General features: G+C 40.3%; 3 protein-coding genes across 7 annotated transcripts in view; 1 reads left to right on the plus strand and 2 right to left on the minus strand.

Moving 5' to 3' along the window:
* Positions 1-760: 760 nt before the first annotated feature.
* smndc1 (survival motor neuron domain containing 1) lies at positions 761-6,738 on the plus strand. 2 transcript variants are annotated; one of them, XM_086179791.1, is made up of 6 exons: positions 761-929; positions 1,237-1,356; positions 1,796-1,938; positions 2,814-2,975; positions 3,686-3,839; positions 4,398-6,735. In XM_086179791.1, exons 2-6 carry the CDS (start codon positions 1,237-1,239, stop codon positions 4,533-4,535), a joined length of 717 nt encoding a protein of 238 aa, XP_086035917.1. In that variant the 5' UTR covers positions 761-929; the 3' UTR covers positions 4,536-6,735. The 2 variants fall into 2 exon arrangements, with proteins under 2 accessions (XP_086035917.1, XP_086035915.1); XM_086179789.1 differs by lacking the exon at positions 761-929 and having other exon boundaries at positions 1,218-1,356; positions 4,398-6,738.
* LOC147247405 (max-interacting protein 1-like) lies at positions 6,100-13,889 on the minus strand. The gene is made up of 6 exons (XM_086179792.1): positions 13,469-13,889; positions 11,778-11,880; positions 11,542-11,571; positions 10,264-10,378; positions 8,587-8,758; positions 6,100-8,120 (listed from the first exon to the last, which is right to left on the minus strand). Exons 1-6 carry the CDS (start codon positions 13,698-13,700, stop codon positions 7,957-7,959), a joined length of 816 nt encoding a protein of 271 aa, XP_086035918.1. The 5' UTR covers positions 13,701-13,889; the 3' UTR covers positions 6,100-7,956.
* A 2,879-nt stretch (positions 13,890-16,768) lies between these two features.
* The window catches only part of LOC147247406 (gamma-adducin-like), a 58,370-nt gene continuing 52,420 nt past the window's right edge, over positions 16,769-22,718 (minus strand). For all 4 annotated transcript variants that reach the window (XM_086180804.1, XM_086180806.1, XM_086180802.1 and 1 more), the window contains 6 exons: positions 20,905-21,165; positions 20,623-20,739; positions 20,367-20,456; positions 20,137-20,260; positions 19,183-19,278; positions 16,769-19,011 (listed from right to left, as the gene is read on the minus strand). In XM_086180804.1, the coding sequence (XP_086036930.1) occupies positions 18,758-19,011; positions 19,183-19,278; positions 20,137-20,260; positions 20,367-20,456; positions 20,623-20,739; positions 20,905-21,165 (942 nt within the window). In that variant the 3' untranslated portion in view covers positions 16,769-18,757. The remainder of the gene's footprint in view (positions 19,012-19,182; positions 19,279-20,136; positions 20,261-20,366; positions 20,457-20,622; positions 20,740-20,904; positions 21,166-22,718) is intronic.

Below are 22,718 nucleotides of genomic sequence, written 5' to 3' on the forward strand. Positions count from 1 at the left end.
TCTTTTATAGCAGGCTTGAAGTGATGAAAAGGGAATGGGAGGGGACTCTTTCTGCAGTTGCTCTCAGAGCCAGAAACCTGGTCATGACATTAACAAAACAAAATAAAAAAAAATATTTGTAGAAGTAATATCTGTACTCTATTGAATTATAAGAAGTGAAATGTAGACCCTGTATTCTTTTGTAATTTAATTTTATGAACAAATGTTTGGCTATATCCTGAAAGAGAAAAGAAAAATCAAAATAATTTACAGGGAAGATAAAGGCAAAAGATTGTGAAAGAATAAGCAACTTATTTGGAGGGACCCTAGGTTATTTTTAATGCCACATATAAAAAGTTTAATACAGTTTTCTTCTGGAATAAATAAGATGCCTGAAAGCCTGTTTCTTTAATGTTCTGATTACTGGTATTTTCCATTAAATTTTGCGATTTTACATGCATCTAAAAATGTGCATATGTTTTCTAACGATGAATTAAAGTAGAAGTAGTTACAAACATAAGAACCAACCATTTAATTACTTAATTACATTTCCTTAAATCCGACAATTGAAAGGGTTGGTATCGTGTTTAAATGCCAATAAATTTTAACGTCGGCTTATCATCTCACGAGAAACAGCAAAATCACGAAAAGTAGCGATCAAGCAAATCGCAAAAAAAAAAAAAAAAAAAAAAGTTGTATCATGAAGCATCCGCCCCCTGTGGGAAAATAAACTGCTGGCAATTGCGAGAATAGACACTAGGGATGCTCACGAATTCGAATGGCTGAGCCGGCGTGTTATCGCGAGATTTTCTTCGACGGGCTTTCGGGACGGGAAGTACGGGAGTCCGTGTCAAACGACGTCGCTGTTGTTCTTCGTAACCGTAATTTACCGTGTCGAGTTAAGTCTTGAATGCCCACTGTATTTATTGGTTAAACACATTTTTCCTAAGGTAAGTTAAAACACGAGCCTTGTGGTATTCAAACTGTAGTCCATTCAATTTTTTTGTTTGTTCTTGGGCTGCTAAGTGGTTAGCATTAGCCGTCATGCGTAAAATTTACGTCGTGGAAAGAGGGCCGCGGAATGTAGCTAACCCACTGAAGCTAGCGTCAATGTTTGGACTTAATATAACCGAACGTGTTGGAAGTTGATTTTATAATTTGTGCCATTATATGCTATTCATTTAATATACATAATAAGGTCCAAGTTAATGAAGCTAGGATGCTAAATGAAGATGTATGATGTCTGCTATCATGCAGATGTCGGAGGACTTGGTGAAACAGCTAAGCAGCTACAAAGCCCAGCTACAGCAAGTAGAAGTCGCTTTGTCTACTGACCAAGAAAATGAAGATCTCCTTAAACTTCAAAAAGATTTACAGGTTTGTGTTATTAAATGAGTCAACGATATTCTTTAAGCGAATATGTTTCAGATCAAAATGAGCTCATTGTACATTTTTATCAACAGCGTAGCAAGACTATAATAATTGATAGTTTAGAAAGATGAATACATTTGTGGAAGAGTCAGAGTGCTGTTATATTCTACCCGGGAGTAATCTACATGAAGCTATCTTGAATTCGATCTAGTTTCAAGTGTGCTTAGTGTGTGTTAAAATCGTAGAGGCATTTCAAACTAAGGTAATTACCATACTCAAAAGAACCCTTACTTTTTTCTTTAACCATTACCATTGTTGTGAACTCAATATTTGGCTGATACTGATATTTTGGAATCAAAGTTAAACTGGGATTAAAATACAAAATTATTAATCATTTTGCCTCTCAGCAGTATTTTGACTCCCCGTTGATTGCATTTTTCCACAGGAAGTCATCGATTTGACAAAAGACCTCTTGAGCTCTCAGCCTGCTGAAAGTGCTTCCACTACCAATGGCACAAACACAGCTCCCGTCAAGCACATCTGGAAAGTTGGAGACAGATGTTTGGCTGTGTGGAGTCAGGACGGACAGTGAGTATCAACAGTTTTATGAAAATATCGTTTGCATTTCTGTCTTTAAATTACCATAGTGTTGTTATGAATTAGGTTTGTTTTATGATGTGTTTTGTAAACGTTAAGGGAAGCACTCCTCCCTGAAATGAAGTCGGTGTTAGAGTTTTAGATTTTATCTCATTGGAAACATCCAAATTAGATCACGATCGATCACAATTGATCAAGATTCTTCCTTTATGTGTTTTAGTTTGGGCTCCAAGTCATGACTGTAGATCCATGGGGAACAAATAGTTAATTAATTATTGGGCAACTTTGGAAGCCCATTGCCTTATGCTGTAGTCCAGTCAAGTCAGATTTATTTATATAGCACATTTACAAAACGGCTAAGCCGCACCAAAGTGCATCACATAGTGCTTAAGAAGAAATCATCGATCGATAAAACAGTCAAATAAAAATAAGAAAAACAATCAGTAAAAACAACAATCAATACAATTGTCGTGAGGGCAGCAACAACGGTAACTTGTGTACACACTTGTGTAGTGAAGTAACTTTGCTATCTGTTTGGTAAGTCAAACTTAAATGAGGTAGGAATTTCTATGGACTATTAAAGAGCAATATGCATTTGTTTTTCTCTAAATAACTAAGATTGTGGAGTTGAACATCTGTGATTTTTGATTTCCCGTTTCACCTAACTGTAAACTTAAGTTGATGTCATAGCAGTTTCCTAGGGTAAGTTGTAAAGATATAAGGTGTCTTATAGATAAATATGGCAAGTTGTGATGTATACAAGTCAATAAGTACTCTTTACATCATTTATTAATGTTAAGTTTATGAAGTTCAGCCTGAGTCTTTTGACTCGTACTCACCTGCTTACAGACTTGATTCTTTTGCAGGGTGTATGAGGCTGAGATTGAGGAGATAGACCACGACAACAGCACTGCAGCCGTTACCTTCACTGGCTATGGGAATGCTGAAGTGATCCCTCTACAGAACCTCAAAGCAGTAGAGGAGGGGAAGCGCTCGGAGGAGGTTGGAGGCATAAAGCCCAAATCAAGGTACGGACAAGAACTTTCTCACTCACTAAATATGAATACACACACAATTCTCTTCCTGTTGATTAACTTTTTATGGACAATTTTGGCATTCATGTGTGATGTATTTGTCATCACTTTTCAGTGTGCATACTGATTTTTTTTTTTAATCTATAAATTATAATGTTTCTGTGGGAATGAAGAAAAAAAAAAAGTTCTAAGCCAACTTGAGCAGAACAGGTCAACCTGGCCAAGTGTTAGAGTGCCGTTTGAAATAGTAACAGGCTGATATGTGAGTCAAGACAAACACAACCACATCGCTACAAACATTAGAGCAATCAATATTTCACGTGATTGACAAAACCCTTCCCGACTATTAATGTGTACCTTTCTCTTGTGCAAGCCGTGATCACTAGTGGTTGCGGGCATTCTGCCACGTTATGAATAGACAAGTGTCTGATGTCAGCACAGCAATCACAACATGCAGAGAGAGAGGCTCATTCAAGACGGACAACCAACTGATAAGAGAAATCCAGAAGAGAGTGCAGAATTTGTACATTTCCAACCAGGCAAAACTTGTGCTCCACAATATCCACAGAAATCTTTTTTTTTTTTTTTTTTCCCCTTCCCCTTGCATTGGTCTGAAGTGCTAATGAGGAACCCTGCGAAAAGTGTGACAGATTGTACATCAGGGGCAGGATTTTGATGTCTCTGTCTCTGGTTTGACACTGTAGGAAAGAGCAGATAGCAGAACAACGAGAATATAAGAAGAAGAAAGCTCAGAAGAAAGTACAGAGGATGAAGGAATTGGAGCAGGAGCGGGAGGAACAAAAGTCCAAGTGGCAACAGTTCAATAACAAAGCGTACTCCAAGAACAAGAAAGGACAGGTGAGTTGTTTTCCTAGACCTGAGTTGGAAAGTTCCTCTTGTGCAGTGCATCTTAAAATCAAGTTCTCCTGGTTTCATTTCAACTGAATTTTAATGGCATCAAGTTTCAACAATGATGTTTACAAAGCAACATTTTCTAGGTTCAAAGTTGCACTCCTCAGTCAATCTAAAGTGTGCAAAGTTCCACGAATGAATTGATGCACCAGCTGTTATTGTTTATGAATTGTTGTGTTGTGTATTTGTATGTATTCTGTTGTTTATTTTTTTGTGTTTATTGTATTTTGAACATGGAGCGTATTGTGTGTGATATATTTGCTTTAATACATTGTAAGTTGGCTTAAGGGCCCCAGGAAGAATGGCTTTGCCAAGGCTAATGGGGATCCAAAATAAATCAAATCAAGCTTCGCTTTCGAAATTAAGCGTCCAGTTCCATCGCCAGGATTTGTACCATTTCATTCTTCCCACTGATCTGCTTCCTTCTCTCTGTGTGATGAGATGTTCAAACAGATCTGATTCCAAGCCTGCTCACGAATGTCGTGTCTGTTTTTGTTTTTCCAGGTGAAGAGGAGCATATTTGCATCTCCAGAAAGCGTAAACGGAAAAGTAGGAGTCGGTACGTGTGGTATTGCAGACAAGCCTATGACCCAGTACAACGACACATCAAAATACAATGTCAGACACCTAATGCCACAGTGACCTAATATATTCTGTATATAATAATCTGACTGTATACTGGCTGTATCAGTGTTTTCCATTGTGTTTATACATGATTCAAGTTTGTCAAGAAAGATTGGAGAGGAATTGCTTGCACACTATTGTTTGCGACGTACTTTTCTTATATATTATGTAGGTAGAACAAAACACACCCCAATAGAGAGGGTTGTGTCCTACTTTGAAATTAGGTCACCTGCTATATATATATGAACAGGAAGTGATCCTTAGCAAAGGTTTTGATGTTTGTGTCCAGATTCCACGGAGGCCAAATACCGGCTCAAATGTGTAAAACTATTTGGTGTAAACGTGAGGCTGTATTTTTAAAAAGCTGGCCAGTTCTTTGGGAGTCTAAACATTAATAATTGTGTTGATTTGAGATGGCTGAATTTCCATTTTAGTTTCTATGTGTACATATATATAAACGGTAAAATAAACGTCGTTTTAAGTTTTATAAATAATATTTCGCATCTCATTTTGACTCGTTGTAAATTGTCCTCCTGTCATGGCTATCATCACCTCTAGGTGGCGGTGAAGTCTTGTACCATTAGACAGAGCAGTGCAGCTGTGCTGCCATTGATCTCCTGAGTTCCGGTCATGAATTGTTCAGGATTTTTAATGAACAAACCTGAAAGAGAATTTGCTGCAAATAAGCTGACAGATGTAGAAAGCTGATTAAAGAACTGGCAGCAGTTCTGTCATGAAGACAAACCTTTACTTCCATACAGTAAATGTCTGTACAGGTTTGAACCTAATATGTAGAGATGGTTAGGGAGTGTGTGGTTTAAAGTTGCAAGGCTTTCTCATCGAGTGATATTAGCGCTGAGAAATTAAATTGTATTTCTCCATTTACTTTTGTTGTAAAAATAAGCTGAATATTTTCAATAAAAGGTAAACATGTAGTAAGTCCCTACTGAACTGAACGCTTTGACTTGAATGGATTCTGTAACGAAATTGAGTTGATCTCTGTCACGAGAGGATAAAGGGAAGATGAAGTTTAGATTCTCAATACTATGATAACACACTGGCAGTTACCAGCTTAAAACGCTGAAATCATGGTGAGACGACTTAAGTAAAGACGAGGCAGGTTTCTTCTTGGTGGTAGAGGTTTATTAAGATTCCAGGGACAGTTATCAGGAACTGTTACAAAGTATTAGCAGGGCACCAGCAGCATGTGTTTTGCAAAAAAGTCACCTTGGATGCCTGATTAAGCACAAGAGGAAACATTCTGGGGTGTGCTTGGACATAACTTCCTTTACAAATGCCTGTTGTCGTTTTGTTTTTTTCATAGTGCATTTTATCATTTCCCCAAACATGTTGGGTGGGTTGAGGGGAGACGAGGTTCTTGTGCAAGAGTCATTTTAACCATGTTAAGACACAATTTGGTGGTGATTTAGTCAGTACCAGTAAAACGCAGATAAATGGTCGTATTGGGATGTTTAAATTTGGTGTCATGGTTGACAGGTCAGCAGTGCAATACTGAGTCAAAGTTAATAATGGAGTCTTCAAATTTAAAGCCATACTTGACCCAAAAAAGTGTTTTGTTAGGTTTTCTTTTTTCTTTTTTTTTGCCTTTCTTGCAAATAGGTGTTTAGATCTCAGAGGTTTTTCCACAGCTGCATCACCTCTGTTACTCCAGAACGCAGAAAGAGCCAGCGGCTTATATTTAGCACAAAGTTTATAGTAACTTGCGGCTTACAGCAACTGTTCAAAAATGTCCATTTACAAACTCCCAAACACATCGTTCCTCATGATCTACGTCTTGTGTACCCAAACATCTTGATTTAGGCTAAAAACAAACTCTTCTGGTTTGGTCCTCATTCATTGTAGTGCCGAGCACAATCGGCTAGTGCATTCAGCACAACTTGCTAGCAATCATCCGGGCTTGTCCACGAGCATGTTGGATAAAGAATAAAGCTGACCTGGATTACAGCAGATGATGCGCTTGACCGTTTTACTGTTGTTTTGCTGTTGTAGCTGTAGTTAGCTGTTGGTAGCTGTTAGCTCCAAGCTAACTATACGTGGCTTACTCTGAATTCTTAAAGCACAAAGAGGAAAAAAATAAATGTGAGATCCAGACACTTATTCGTGAGTTATTGAAAGGCAAATAAAACCAAAACCCTAAAAAAACCCTCTCTGTGGAAAGTATCACTTTAAGGCTTTGAATGTCTACTTTTACAATACAAAAGATATTAAACATTGAAGTATTCAACCAATATTCTGTATCTTGTTCATGCTACAAACATTTTTAAGACTTGTCAATCCAAAGCACATTACGACATGATTGGAAAGGCTACATTCAATACACATGCACCATAGCTTGTTTTTTTTTGTGTGTTTTTTTTTTTAAAGGAAAAAAAAAATCAATTACAATCATTTCACCGTTGATTTTTAAGAACTCACCACTACTGTAGCAAGAGGAAAACTAGCAAACTGCAATTTGGTATTGGACGGATATTAAAGATATGATCAAACTAGATGTGTTATTGCTTTTAGCCTTGTGCTTAGACAAGTGCGGGACAACTTATTACTGTTCAAACCAAATCAAAGTGGATTTGCACACAGTGCCAAAAGAAACTAAACGTCGGTGAATGCATTTCTCACTGCGCTGCGTTTACTTCAGCGGGGGAATAAGACTATATCCATATCGTGAGAGACAAAATTAACAGCAAAGTTTTACTTTTAAATTCAAGCATGACCAAAACCTAGCTAGAGTATAATTAAATATACCAAAAAAATAAATACTATAATCATATGCAAAATAAATTAGAGGGTGGACTACACCACCTGTTTGGATACGACTGCAATGTCAGTCAAGGAGAGGGACGCCACGTGGATTGATGGTCGTGGAAGCGTCCTAAAGCAGAGGTTCTATCACGGTACTAAAAGTTTTGGAATGCAGACATCATAGCCCTTGCCACTGGCTTGTAACACAGACAAGAAGTGCCATCTGGAGTTTCATATTTATGTGATCCAAAGAAGAAGGGCAAAGTTTTCACAAGGCAAATGGAGCAAACTGGACCAATGGTGAGCTTCACGCTGGTATTTTTGTGTGTGTGTGTGTGTGTACATGTTTGCTGGTTTCAGAGGATCAATTGGATTAAAGGTAGTGTTGCCCCTTCAGGGTTGGTATGATTCTAGAGGATCAGTGCAGGTCTGGTTGAGTCCAACCAGTAACAGGAAAGGGGACATTCAGGTTCTAGTTGGGACTTTATATTGCCGGAGAAGCTTTCAGAGAAGTAGTTTAATTGGAACTTGTTGTACGGCATCATTCGTCAGGAAATCGTGGGATTGATTCGTCTGTTCAGAGGACCTAAACTGCGAGGGAAATTGAGCTGTAGGCTGGTACTTTGAGAGGTTAAAGCCATAAAGACTGCAGCTGAAGTGAAAATATAGGCTGGTGCTTTCAAGCTGAGAAGGCCAGTTTTAGACTGCAAGTGGAGTAGCCCTCGTCGCTGGCCGTGCTCTGCCGGCTGCTGTGGTCGTCCAGGTCACTCGCACCACTGGTGCTTACACTGTCCATTTCTCCATGGGAGAACTCAGTGGTTTCCACGTCTACCTCGATCTCTTCTGCTCAAACACAAGAACAAAGCAACCATGGAAACACTTCATTAGCAGGTCTGGGTTCACTCGCAGGAAAGTACATCTTTCGGGGTACGACGGCTTGTCCCCGGGCGAGTGCCGTCTGACCTATAACTTCTGTCCCTCTGGAACATTCATCAACTTTCCCGCACGGCCGCACGATTTTGAAAAAAATATCTTGTGATATTCGAGAAAATGTGAACTTTTACATCACCATTGACATTTTTCATTGAAAAGCCCATTAAAATGCTAATCTTGGGATAGTTGTGAGGATCTATTGAGCAATGATGTTTTCCTAAGTCCGTAGAAAATGTTTAGCCATCAAAAAGGTACATATATCTACTTGAAGGTCTAATGAGCGTGAAGACGGTACCAATTCAATAGCATAGACATTCTCGTGCTCTTCTACATACACGTTTGCTGTTTGAGGAAGGATTCAGAGATCAGATCTCACCTCTATCAGACTCTGAGCGGTCCGAGTCCATGGGGGAGCCTAGGCTGTCCATACGGACCCGGTCTCTATCTCCAAGGGTCTGGAGCTGGGCGAGCTGCCTCTGCAGGTGCCTCTGCTCCCTCTCCAGGGTGTCCAGCTGGTGCTGGCTCTTCTTGTCCGCCTCTTCAAGTTTCTGAAATGTCGGAAACGAAGAACATATTTTAATACAACAGTCACAATGCCCATAAACATTTATTCCCTCTATGTTTTTATTTAAACATCTCCACTTCTAGAATTCAGGTTCCTTCTTAAGGCTCGCGTACCGAAAACATCCACCACGCACTTAAGGATGTCCAGAAGTCCGGGAGATGCACTGTGAACCTCAATAATCATAAAACAATGACGTCACCTCCCACCGACCTGCACAGCCATAAACGATGATAATCATTCTGATCGTTTCGTTTTCATCCAACTGGAAAGGAACTACTACAGGGGGAAGATAAGGATATTTGGGATGTATATGCAGCAAAATACTACAACAAAGATGAAATCTGAATTAAATATTACTTTCTTTTAAAGGAGCCAACCTTGATTTTACAATGACACGCAGTTGCTAAATTTTAGAAGGGATTTTAACTGTTAAGCTCTTGCAAAAACATAAAAGGTTTTTGTAACCAGCAATAAATTCTAAATATTGGAAATTGATGTCTTTCATGTGTTCAAAATGACACGGACATTTCCTGAATGGAGTTTGGTGATCGCCGCGTCGGTTAAGTGAGAGCAGCACGTAATCGAGCGCGTCCTGCAGTTCAGCACAAAGCGGCTTCGTCTCGACTTCCTGCGCTCGTGAGTGCGACACCGGCTGCACCTGCTTCCACCTGCCTGGGTCCGTAACTACAACAGAGCAGCATGCAGCAAACACATTTCCTGGACTTTTAAGTTAAGTTTGTCCTCATTCATCCCTCCTGTGGTAATCTCAGACAGACTGATGCTCTCAACTGATGGCGCTGTGAAAACTGGACCCTAACAAGTAAAAAAACAAATGTCATACGCGTCTGACGGCGTTTGTAAAGGACAATTGTGAAAAGTCAAAATGCTTCATTCCAGATTCCTTACAAATATTTTTCATTTCAGAACGATGGGGTTTTTTTTTTTGTGTTTGTTTTCATTGTTTGTGCAGTGGAGGATTCCAAAATCAACATCATAATTTTAGACCGGGGTCAACCTCTAAAAAAATATTGGTGATGTAAAAAAAAAAAAAATCCCTTTATCAGATTGTCTCTGAAAATCAGACTTTCACTGAGCGCCAGAGACAAAAGACACACGATGTCCAAACCTAACAGCTGAAGTCAGTGGAAATATAGGGAATGTCTACATCTACATCCTGGATTCTCTTCTGCTTGATATCTCTGGGCATGTCAATGAAACGTCTCCAACAAAATCCTTAAGTCTGAGTGAAATTTAATGTCCCAGCGATTGTATGGATGGATGGTGGATTTCTGGATTGATGATCCAGAAAAAAACAAAAACAGGGCAGTTAGGAAGACCATTTACGATCAGGTTTCATATTCTTCAAGCACTCAGACTCATAAATGACGCGCTGAAGGAAGGCTGACTGTAGAACACACGGACGAGCGGAACGCATCCCTGAATCCCATGACGACGGCTCGCTGCGGGGGCTCATTTAGACTCCCGCACCTTGATATGTGCTTTGGCCTTGTTGAGAAGTCCCAGTGTGGTGTGTCGACTGCAGTCTGGTCCCAGAGGGATGAGGGACTTCAACCTCTCCAAACACAGGCGGAGATGTGCTCGTCTGGAGGAGGAGACACAAACCCAGAAATCAATTCTGTTACACAAAATAAAACACTTCCACTTGCCTGCTGCGCTGATCCTGATTTAGTCTGATTAGAATTCCAAACTGATCAGTCCTGTAATAAAGGGAGAGGACTATTGACTTGGCTAATGTCTAATGATAAGAGGAGCGACGCAACAGCCAAAGCGTTCAGGCACTTGATTTATTGTCCAACCAACTCCAACGAACTTTCCAAGTACACGTGGATCCGTCCGAGACCAGAATTCAATATCTGCTGATGTCAGCTTGATCCTCCCGAGGCCCCTCTCTGGTTCCGTCTGAATGAAAGCAGAAACTGGCCAAGAACACTTACTACGCTATCAAAGAACGGAGTAAAATATAGGTCAAGCTGTGATGTCATCTCATCTCTGCATCAGCCTCCATTTTGTCCCCTGTGAAATAAGCGTTCCTCCTATCATTCCATCTCTACGGTCTTAAACACTTTTTTTTTTTTTCAATTTTGGTGCGATGATTAACTGGCCGGTTAATTTGAGGATACATGCATCCTGACATTTGTGTTATGCCGCCTAGTCCTGCAGCGATAGAAGGAAGCTGCTGTTGGACTTGCAGCTGAGGAGAGGAAGGAGTCCCGTTGACTGGAAACAGACGGTCCACATTTGCTGACTGGGGAAATGCCGGTGGAGCTGCTCCTGAGGCTGCATCACACATCCCTCGCAGACAACACAAACCGCTATCCTTCACAATCGCTGAAGGAAATGCTTATTTTTAAAAAAAAAAAAAAGAAGAAATAGAGCAATTCACAGGCCCTTGGTACATCTCACGGGTATAATTGATATATTTAGCAGAAAAGCAAGATTTCCAAACGTGGCAGAATAGAAAAAAAACCCTTTAGTACATCGGTTCGGAGCACCATTTTCAGACAGATGCTACTTTGGAAAAAAAATTGAGTTTATCTCCAGCCCTGAATAACATTTGAACTCCATGCAAGCACAGCAAGTTTATGAAAAGGAGCATAGTTCCCTATTTTCAACTTGTGCCTTTTTTAAAGCCTTGATTCATAATCATATCTTTTATGATGTCATCACATTTTAGCACTGACTGTTTGTTTGTTTTTTGCCAGTCAACATGGATACACGTGACCTTTTCAATCTTGCATGACTCACCTATTTTTTTCCAGTTCATTGTGCGCAGACCTGTTGAGAATGCAAAGACACAAACATAAATGTTAATAAAGCAAGCATTATGTTATCTACAGCTCTGACAGTTAACTAGTGCTGATATGGCACAATAAAAAAAAACAAAAAACAGAACTATGTTAATGATGAGCGGACTAATAATCACAGGCGTGGTGATTCAAATGAAAATAACCGCTATAGAACATGCTGCACCATAAAGTTACCTGTGGTGAATATTATCCATTTTCCTGTTCTTGAATTTACGTTGTTTCTGTTGATGTGCCGTCTGGGCGGCGGGATACATGGAAGCGTAGCCGTGCTCACATTCTGTGTGGTGACAACAACAACAAAAAATGAAAAAAAAAACAAGGCAACACTTTTTTTTTCTTTTTGCAGGAATACGCTTCAAGTAAAACGCCTCATGCACACTTGAATTTTGCATGAAGAGTGCGACCTCATTTGACCTGAATTGTAAATGACATCATCACGCGTCCGTGGAGATAAGAGAGCTAAAACTCAGCGTGACAGTCAGATAACCCTTCTCTGAATACATTAATATCAGCACCTCTACACAGTTTTATCAATAATTAACGTTCAGGATATCACTCTAAGTATACAAAAGTGCACATTCAATTTTAACCTTTAACAGTAAAATGTGGTCATAATTCATGTCAAGGTGCTTGGAATAGACAATAATTTATAAGAAATAATGCCTTTATGTGTTGATCAGACTATAAACGTCCCTCTGATAAGCATCATAAACACATGTATTGTTCGGTTATAAGCCAGTGCAAACTTGAGTAGGATGTAATTATTAACTAAAAGATTCATAAATGCATGATAAAATAGGAATTATGCATTTAGTTGGCAATTAATTCATTTTTCAGCAATCAGATCACGAGCTATGACAATGTCTTCACGTACAAGCAACAAAAAGTGGTTAGCAATGTTTAAGAATGCCATATTATGTAAGTTACTTTTCACATTAAACATATTAAATGTGTTCATGAAGCCATTACTGATAACCACACAGGCTTATTAACACGTAATTAGCATCCTATAGTGGCCCTATTACATTTTAATTCATGCTACTTACAGGCACCTTAATATAAAGCTTTCGGCAGCCCGAAGCGCCACATTATTCTGACCCTAAAAGCCTACATCTCCCATGAACCCTCCTTCCCAGTAACATACGACGTCATGCCAGAAGCTACGTCTGATTGGCTCTCTGCCGTGACTCTCGCGCTGGGACCAATGAAAACTTCCCAATTGGTTCCATGTGGAAACCATGTGAATAACACATACAAGGAAGCTTCACCGAAAGTGAAGACAGGGCTTTTAAACCAGAACGTTTAACCTAGAAAGAAAACATGACATTAAATCAACGTTTCTATGCGCAATGCAGCCCCGATATGCGATATGAGCTGAGTGAGGCATCCGGCAGGTCAACTACCAGAGCCGGTCGAGAGCTATTTGAAATCAAGGCGGAGGATTTGGAGTTTCAAATCCCCAGATATCATAAATGTACACACTTGGGTACACATAAATATGCAGTTTTGAAAAAGATAAATAGTGCATTGCAAGTGTCCTGCGGGCTGCAGTTTACACAGTAGCAGATCATTAGCTGGCTATTGTTGCAAAGAAAGAAAAAAAAAAAAAACCTCTCAGGCCATGCAACTGCTTCCTGGTTTCCAAATTTAGCTTTTTCATACTCAACAAAAACTGCTGTTTTTTTTTTTGTGTGTGTGTCTTTGCCTCACGTTTTAGCTCCTGGCTCTATCTAACCCACATGAATGTTAGAGGCAGGTGCGATAGTGTGTCCGCTCCTGGTGGTGCGTGTCTTGTTGTCGCCTCTATTGTTGTCTGCTCGCCAGGCGCATTAATATCCCCCTCCAACAGCACCGTGTTTACTTACTTCCGTTGCTCTTCTCGATATTTTCTATATAATTCGCCGCATCGAGCAGCACTTGTACGTTCTTCATAAAAGTGTCGATATGGTCCATTGCGGAACATTTGGAGTAGAAAACGCTGCTGAAAGAAAATTCGGACATCTCCCCAAAATCCTGCTGGTCGGTGGACGCATCAGACTCGGACAGGAGCTCGTCGTCTGCCTTCAGCTCGCTGAGCTGTCGCATGTACTTTACCATGTTGGATTGAATCTTTTGAACAAAATGAGCAGCAGCGTTTACGGTGTGTGTGTGTGTGTGTGTGTGTGTGTGTGTGAGTGAGTGTATGTGAGTGTATATAAATATATGTGTGTGTGCGTGTGTGTATATGTATGTGTGTGTATGTGTGTACGTCCCGTCTATGCACAGAGCGGATGACTGAAATGAAGCAGGCTGGATGGAATTGCAGTTCTTAGCCTCAGCCACTTGCCCTACTTGGTGGATAATCCCTCCCACTAACGCATGCACATTGCATTCATTGTCAACTGTGCCATAATAAATCCTCACCATCAATACCGCAGGAGAAGAATACGCTGAAATAAATTTCTATGCATTCTGAGAGGACGTCTGTTTTCATTTGTGACATTCGTGCTACTTTATTTTGGAATAACTGCGTTAAATGAGCTGTTTTTTCCCCCCCATCTCTGTTAAAAAGTCATTAATGGCAGCAGACAGTATCAGGTCTGATCAATACCGCAACCAGGATATCAGTCTCAGTTATAAATATGTAATCACTAGGGTGTTATGTTGCTACGGAGCTCCGGGTGCTTTGATTCGAAACGGCGCTATGTTTTTTTATGATCTGAAGCGAGCATTCATTCTCTTACATTTAATTTTATTGTCATTATTGTTTTAAAATTAAATTTTAATTGCTTTTTGCCCACAAAACACCATCAGGATTGAAAGCTGATTCAAAAATATCTAAAAAAACAAGGTCATTGAGATTATTTTATTTTTATTTTGAATCTTGTATCTCAATTATGTTACTTTATATCGTTTTGTGATATTTAGAAGATTTAATGGCTGGATGTTGAGTTCTGATATCAGCCAAAAATATGTACTTCGTTTGTCGCAATGACCCCTCAAACTCTTGGAACAAAGCTTTGTGATGGAGTGAGGGTTTTATTCATACTGTTGTCTCTGTACTCTCTATTTTATCTTTATTTTCTACTCTCTAGCTGAGGAGATATTGTATCTCAGTGGATAATTTAAGGATACATAAAAATTCAATGAACAATAAAACAATAAAAGCGCGTATCCAGGGGTCCCATGTGGTACTTTTACTTTCTTTTTAGATTTACAAGCTCTCAGGAATACTTCATTCAGATCATTTAAGGGTAAAAATTGAGTGAATACATTTATCTTCAAGTGTTTTCACACCGGTATGTTTTCCCTCCTCCAAAACATGTTCAAATCAAATAACTAAGAACATAATAAGATTCTGTGTTCAGGGACTGCTATAATTAAAGGGACAACGGAACATCCATGCTAGTGCCAGTGATCTCCAACCACAGCTAACCTTGAAATTTATCTCTCCATTAGAAAAACATTAACCTTGAAATTGAATTCACTCCCGTAGATGCACAGTGCTCCACTTCTGTTGTCTCCTGGCTGATTAAGAAGTAATTTTTTTTTCCTGGGGACTGTGACGGCTGGAGGAGGACAGAGGGGAAAGGGCCTCGTCTTTACAAGGCCAGCCATGCGTGCGGGACTGTGCTGTGTCTCTGAGACAATGGGTGCAGATGGCCGGCCTGCTGCAGATGTGGCCCGGCCTGTAACGGACGCCTGTGAGAGAGGACACCCTCCTATGGAGTCTATTACAGACACACACACACACACACACACACACACACACACAGATACACCGTCCAGATAGTCAATGAACAGATGTAAAACATACAAGTTGATTTTTTGAAAAAACAAACATAATATATGAGTGTTTCTTGTCTTGTGTGCAATTTCCTGTTAACTCAAACAGGAGCATCTCATACATAAACGCAGAGATCATCCCCTGCCGTCGAGAGCCACGTGCTCGAACAGACAAATAAACAGTTAGAGATGGACAGAGAGTTGAGTGGGGGATGGAGAAGGACAGTATTTCACCAGGAAAAGGCTCATCTGTGCTTTGAGGCTTGTGTGCACAACCACACACACAGTCGGGCGCGCTGATAACGCCGGCGTGGAAAGCTGACCTGCAGTAGGTTGGTGTAGAATGTGACCCCAACTGGAGTAATCTGAAAAGCCTGAGGATTACACCAGTGGCTCGGCTGTCACAGAGGAGGCAAAGTCATAGAGTGTGTGTGTGTGTGGGTGAAAGAATGTGCCAAACATCCAACAGCGGGTCAGCTGGAAATATAAGGAATGATGTTGAATCTGAGGTGTCAGACGTGCAGCAGCAGCAGAAGCCCCCCCCCCCCCCCCCCCCCAAAACAATGGCTGCCCTTTGCCCTGAGGTCAGAGCAGAAGGACACACTCCAGCAGCAGCATGCCGGCCAGACGTGTCACCTCTCCGTCCTCTTCTTAGCTCTGTCAGGACCTGGACCGGCTCAGCCCTTTAAGTTATTGTCCTCCACACAATGGAAGGGATTGTCCTGATAACAAGTTTGGAGCCTGACAAGGAGCAAAGAAGGGAGCCTGAGCATGGCAGTAGAGAGCAGGAGCATATTCCCATGGTTTGATTACTTTGTGGGACGAGAAACTCTAAAAATAAAAAGGCAAGTGTAGAACACAAATGTCAAGTGTTTTGCTGTTATTCCTCCAACAGTGGAATACAAGATCCCGGTAGAATTTGTTCTATTAATATGTACTAAGATGCGCAACCTTTAACCTGCTCCTCGTCCTGTCACCTCACAGGGTGGGTGGGCGGGTGGTGTAGGTAGAGATCCTGTCACTCCCCCAACATGAACACCTGTTGGAGACACCAAATCCCCTCTTTGTCTCTGCAGCCCCACTCAGTGGATTACCATGACAACAGCCATTCATATCATGGCTGCACACTGATTATACAGCTTCACACGCTCAATTATAACTGAACACAGCGCTTTGTTTTAGGGGGGGGGTGCTGATTCTCTTTCTGTTCTTTTTTTTGGGGGGGGGGGGGGCAGCTTACCAGGGAAGCTGTGTAAATAGTTTTAAAGAAATCTTTATTTCATACTCAAGGTGTTAGTTCCTTGGTCTTTCGCACCACATGAAATAAATGATCACATTAAATGTTCATGTTTAAACATAAAAATATCTCTCAACTGAGAAGCAAGAGAGCAATAAAAGTGTTATGGAAACATATCCCAGCTTTTATTACATCAGGAGGAAGGCAATTTTAAATGTACTGACTTTGAGGCAAGGTGACTAACGCAGAGGCCCCTTGAATAGAAATGTAAACAACAAAAGAGGAAATACAAGCACGACAACAACAAAAAAAAACAAATCACACAAGTGATACAATTTGTAAACACGACGTGCTGCGCCCGTTCGGTAAATAAGGAGCTTTAAGTAGAGGGAATAAAAAATATTAAACGTGTTAAAATATTAGATTGTACTGTCACGTTTCTATGTTTAACATTTGGTTTAGCGTAATAAAATAACACACACACACACAAAAACTATGTACAAAGGCAAAGACATCGCTCCCTTCAGGTTGACACATTCACATTTTAGACTGGGATGAAAACATACGGTCCTCTAATATACGCTTTTATCAGTCCATCAACTTCCTGTTTCCTCGCCAAATCACATCCAAACAAGCGGTTGTCCATTCTGTCAAACCGTCTCGCTCAAAAAAACTTTTACGCAACGTTAATCATCACTTAGCTGAGCTTCTAGTTACTTCTGTGTTACAACTACAGTAAAGCAGCAACCATGGAAACGATACCACCGACGTAGATGTAGAAACATGGATTATTACTGTATTATCAATCACAGTATATTAAGTATCAGTTATATGTAAAGACTCATTGAACTATCAAACACTACAATGTAATACCTATATTATAAACAAACATATTATTACAAGATAGTAGAACTATGAATGTGTTTAAATGCAATTCGTACTTCTGACTAAGGCTAAACATTCTGTAATCTCAGTTATACTCAGCCATGATTAGAGACAGTAAAAGAATACATTCAAAAATAGGAATTTGTGCAAAAAGAAATGGAAATCACAATAAAAAAAAAAAAACAGCAAAAAAAAAAAAAAAAGGTAAAAATCAACAGATGATTTGGGGCCAGGGAGGAGAAAAAAAAAACTATCTGAGGATAATTTGTGTTGTATGTCAAGAATATAGTTCAAATGTTGAGAGAAAAAAAAAGGTAAAAAGTAAAAGATTAAGTCAAAAATGTGAGAGAAGACATAAAATGAATGTCAAACTACTAGCATAGCTACAATAGCTGCATCTACATGGAGAGAAATGGGTCAAACTGAGTGATAGGGTGCAAAGATATAACAGGACCAACTAAAAGCCCAAAGAACAAGACTGTGTAAATACTTTTAAGAAATAAGGAACTACTCATCCCATGACGCAGTGTGGATACTTCCGAGTCCAGAGTTCTTTAAAATAACTACATTTCACAACCAACGGACCCTTTTGTTGTTGCAAACTTATCACTGATGTCAGTAAACAAGTAATATCAAAAATATTCCACATATTTCTCTCGAAAAAAGGTAACTCGTGTTTCTGCATCCAGGTGTCTCCCTGACGATTGTGAGAACTCCTGAAACTGAAAACAGCCGACAGCGATTTCAGTACATATTTCCATGGAGATCTTGGCAGGAAAATAAATCTTAGGAAAGGTGGTTGTATTTATTCTATTCAACTTAAATCTTCAAATCGTATTATGATTTAATTCTCGTCATTTTGACAATTCTTGACATACAAACTATGTTTTAAACAAAATCTTTCTTCTGCCTGGCCTTTAAGTCTTCTGTGGATTTTGCTGTATTTTTGAACTTCCAATTCTTCATACCCCATTAAAATATGGGTAAAACAAAGTATATGCCATTTCTTTTCTTGGTCTTTCCCTTCCAATTTGACTTTGGGAGCCCTCACAGGTGGTCAACTCCAAATACTCACAGGGAATACTCTCAGCGTTACCATCTGCTGGCATATAATGGAAAAGCTTGAAATAATGGCTGTTAATAAGGGAGGATGTCTAAATAAATGATAGTCATTGCTTTTATTTCACTTCCCCTCAACAAGCTGAAAATAAAGAAGGCAATTCAGCTGTTTTCTTACCCAAGTATTTAGTTTCTACAGTGAATGCGCTTAGGCTTCTGTTTTCTCCTTCTCCTTTTTCTCCTTTTTGCTCTTTTTTAAGAACGAAGGTGTGCGGAACTTCTTTTTCTTTTTCTTGGGTGATTTGGTTTGGCTCTCGGGAGTCTGAGCCTCCCCCGTCTTCTTCTCCCTGGTTGTTATGGAGATTTCCACTGTTTCCGAAGTGCTCACGCTAAGCTTAGAAACCTCCAGGCTCAGATCCTCCTCCAAGTCTTCCAAGTGGTCTTTCCCATTGGGTATTGTGTCTGTCAACGGATGAAACCAAGTCAGCAGAGAGGGATGCAGACGAGAACAGGTCACGCTGATATGCCTGTCACTGAATACTGCATCATCTAGATAATAAAACATTTCTCTCTCTTATTAGGAGTTACACACACAGAAAAAAACTTGTTCTGCTTTAAATACTAGCTTATTACCTTGCTTGGCTGGAGTCATTATGGGAGAAAGGGAGAGGGAGATGGTAGAGCCATCAAACGTGGTCATCTCATCTGCATCAGTGGCGTCGTCATCTTCTGTAAAAAGGTTATAGAAGTCTTTAGGTCAGACATGAGCACGAGTTCACCTTTCTATTAAATGCAAATCCATTACTGAAGCCCTCACATACTGCATGTCTGGAAATACTTCTACGGGTATTGGAAATATATCATGTAAAGGTCTATGTAATATATTCTGATAAATTCATTTCATTTCAAATGTGACAGAAGCCCTATCTCGTAATTCCTGGATCTGCACCACATTTTAACGGGTTCTTTCCTGGGCAGGTATGCATCACTGGTCAATCTTTTGTACTTTACGTTTTGCACAATTCCACAAACAGAGAGGCAAACTAACAAACAGTCAGCAAAAGTTCCAACTATCACTCTTTCTGTTTGTAATGAGTGGAATCGCCTCCTGCTGGCTGTGAGCAGAAATGAAGGTTTCAGTCAAGCCAATGTGAAAGGTCTTTCTGGATTTTAATACAATCTAAGAGACAAAATAAATACAAGCAAAACATTAAAAACTGCATAGTGTGAGAAAGCAGACGGGAAATATTAGCATCAGTCCTGAAGTCCATGACATCGCCATTCACCTCTGGACTTTCTTCATGTTAACATCCAACTCATTAAATTTCTCGTGAAATCTGCTTTTAATGGGTCATAAGCCCTCATCTTTGTTCCTCTCTTGCTTGATTTCATGGTGGATCCCTGTTATCCCTTGAGATTAGCATCTCGATTTATTTAATGACCATATATGACCATAAAACATCATACACGCTCATGATGTACCCAAGATACTGCCAGATATGAACCAGTGTAAACCAAGGCAGGATTACATTAAGTCGAGGTTTTATGTGGCTCTAAGGAAGCTGTAATGCTGATAGAAATGAGTACCCTCTTGGCCCTGCTGCTTCCGTTCGACCATGTTCTTGTACTCCTCCAGTTCCTTCTCCGTGAGCTGGTTGAAAGGGTTGGGAGGAAGAGAACGTGTCTGTTCTTCATCCTCAATGATGAACGCCTGGTGGAAAGAGCATAAACAGATCGGATCTGATACATCCGGCGAAACGCGAAGGTGGTCGTGTTCAAAACACTCAAATATTGACAGCTTGAATGTGGTTACTCACTGGTCCTGGTATGGTGTCCACAACAATGCCTGCAAGGAGTTGAGACTTTGGCCCTGAAGTCATCAAGTCACCTCTGTGCTGCTCTTTTATCTGAACAAATCAGTGCAACAAAACACATTTGATATCACGTGTATGAAACCAGGACAAAAAAAGGTGCAGTTCATAAAGTGTATTCAATATCAGCTCTGATCATGATGAATTATTGTTCATGAATGGATGAGCGGTTGATTTTCTACCAAGTGCTGCTGCTACTTACCCTGTTCCTTTTATCCAACACCTCTGTGGGATCGGTGTTAAGCGGGACAAACTGGTTCGGGTCCTCGATCTTTATTGGGGTGCCAATGCTGTTGCCTGGTTGTGAGGACTTCATCCACTGAGGAGCGACAAACACAAGAGCACATTTATGGATCCGGCCACAAGAGGGCAGACTAATATAAAGGAACAGCAGCCTGTAGTTTCACAATTTCCTTTGGAGGCCAAAACACTAAGGGTTAGATCATTAAATTTAATTTCACAGTGTTACAGAAATTCCACGCACCATTGTCTTGGTCCGGGGGCTGACATCCCCGCTGGGTGACTGTTCAGGTACATTGACCCTCAAATAGCTGTTGGGTGAGTTGAGCCACCGGGTTCTCTCTCGCTGCTGTTTCTGCACCATAAACCTGAAGGGGCTACGCAGACCCGGCTCACCGTCCTCTGATGATACAGTTGACACCGTGGCAGGGATCTCCACGTCATTCTTGGAACGTGGTTTTTCACGGACAATGGGGTTCCTGTAAGAATAGCCGGTTCTGTATCCCTAGAAGGTCACACCGAAAAGGAAACATTATTCTAACTTAACAGAGGTAAAAGTATTCATTCTGCAGGGTTACCCAGTATTCCCCTCACAAGGGATTCAACAATAAACCAGCAAATGTAAAGGACTGCACAGCCATCCAAGATCCTGTGTTTCCCAAATATTTAAATGCTTTACACATAAACAGCATGTCTGCAGACTTGCCCAGTTTCACAGGGAAAAGTTCAGCTTTGGTAAGAATAAGTGCGCTGTTAACAACATCTAAGATGAAGAGAGACAACAAGAAAACCACTGATGGGAACTTGAAGTCTGAAGCTGGGAGTCCAACTCTGGAAGAATTTTCTCAAAGGCAATATGACAACTTTCTTGATGAAAAATCCCTCCACTGAGGTTTCACTCTGAGTCACTGTTAGTTCTTTTGGAAAAATATACCACATTCACTGTCCCAAATACACAGTCACTGACTGGTTACCAATAGCATGTGACTAGTTGGACTTAGGGGGTGGGAGGCTCAACTCATGATTTGCATTTAATAACAATATAATGTAAAAGCAGGTATTTATTTGCATCGGACTCATGGCTCATGTATAATCTACATCTTAATCTATTCATAAAATACAGAACACACACAGATACATTTAAATAAAAAATTTTATGCATCAAAAAGTGGTGCAAGAATGAGTCTTTGTATGCAGATAATATATTAGCATTGATGCACATCTGGTGTCCTGGTATCAAAATCGCTTTTTTTTTTTTGGTCACATGATGTTTTTCCGTTGAAACGCCTGAAATAAAGTCTGTAGCTCACACAACTTTTAAGATACTTCAATCTTTTGTTCCACAGCATTAAAAAGGTCAGTAAATACCGAGCTTGTGTCGAGGACAGTTGACGTCATCGCACCAAAGTGAGGTGAGGCAAAAGGCTAGTGATGAAGTCGCGCGTCTGCGGTGTCATTTGCCATCGCTGGCCGGGTGTTAGCTTTGAACTGCTAAAGATGGTATTTATGCTTGAAAAAAAAATCATTTAAGCTGTGTTCACTTATGAAGGTTATTTTGCCGAACAAAATGTTAAATATTTTGTTTGGCACAGAGGGTCATTTGCTGATTAAAGGGGATGGTAGGGTTTTTTGGGCCAGTGGGAATGGGGCTATAGTAAGTAGTTATTTTTGAAAAGTCATAAATCTGACAACACACTTTTTCTTCGCATGCCATCTTTGCTCTGTTCCACCTCCATGTTCTTCATATTTGTGTTGCTATACAAACCCTACAGGGCCACTTGCAAACAATCTTTTTCCTACTATACTATTAGTGGTGACTCTGAGTGCATCCAAGGCTTTCAATGTTTTTGTTAGTGAAATCGACACATTGTTGTATTTACCGCAACAAGCCTTTGCACCCAACAAATTCAAAGTAGACACTGGGTACCCTTGGGTCCCTCTACTAAGTGAGTGTGTGGTCGGTGTGACTGTAACTGCCCACAGTGTGCAGCACCATCTGGAGGTTATGATTGACAGGCCGGGCAGGCTGTGATCACACAAAGCTAAAACAGCTGCAGC

Source organism: Aulostomus chinensis, chromosome 16, assembly GCF_037954235.1.
Source record: "Aulostomus chinensis isolate RoL2024-O1b breed Wild chromosome 16, RoL_Achi_v1.0, whole genome shotgun sequence".
Classification (NCBI taxonomy): domain Eukaryota; kingdom Metazoa; phylum Chordata; class Actinopteri; order Syngnathiformes; family Aulostomidae; genus Aulostomus; species Aulostomus chinensis.

Coding starts and splice junctions, on each gene's coding strand:
- smndc1 (XM_086179789.1), top strand. CDS start 1,219: ATGTCTGCTATCATGCAGATGTCGGAGGACTTGGTGAAACAGCTAAGC. Junction 1,357..1,795: donor AACTTCAAAAAGATTTACAG/GTTTGTGTTATT, acceptor ATTTTTCCACAG/GAAGTCATCGATTTGACAAA. Junction 3,840..4,397: donor CCAAGAACAAGAAAGGACAG/GTGAGTTGTTTT, acceptor TTGTTTTTCCAG/GTGAAGAGGAGCATATTTGC.
- LOC147247405 (XM_086179792.1), bottom strand. CDS start 13,700: ATGGTAAAGTACATGCGACAGCTCAGCGAGCTGAAGGCAGACGACGAG. Junction 11,881..13,468: donor TATCGAGAAGAGCAACGGAA/GTAAGTAAACAC, acceptor GTCACCACACAG/AATGTGAGCACGGCTACGCT. Junction 10,379..11,541: donor AATGAACTGGAAAAAAATAG/GTGAGTCATGCA, acceptor CTCCTCCTCCAG/ACGAGCACATCTCCGCCTGT.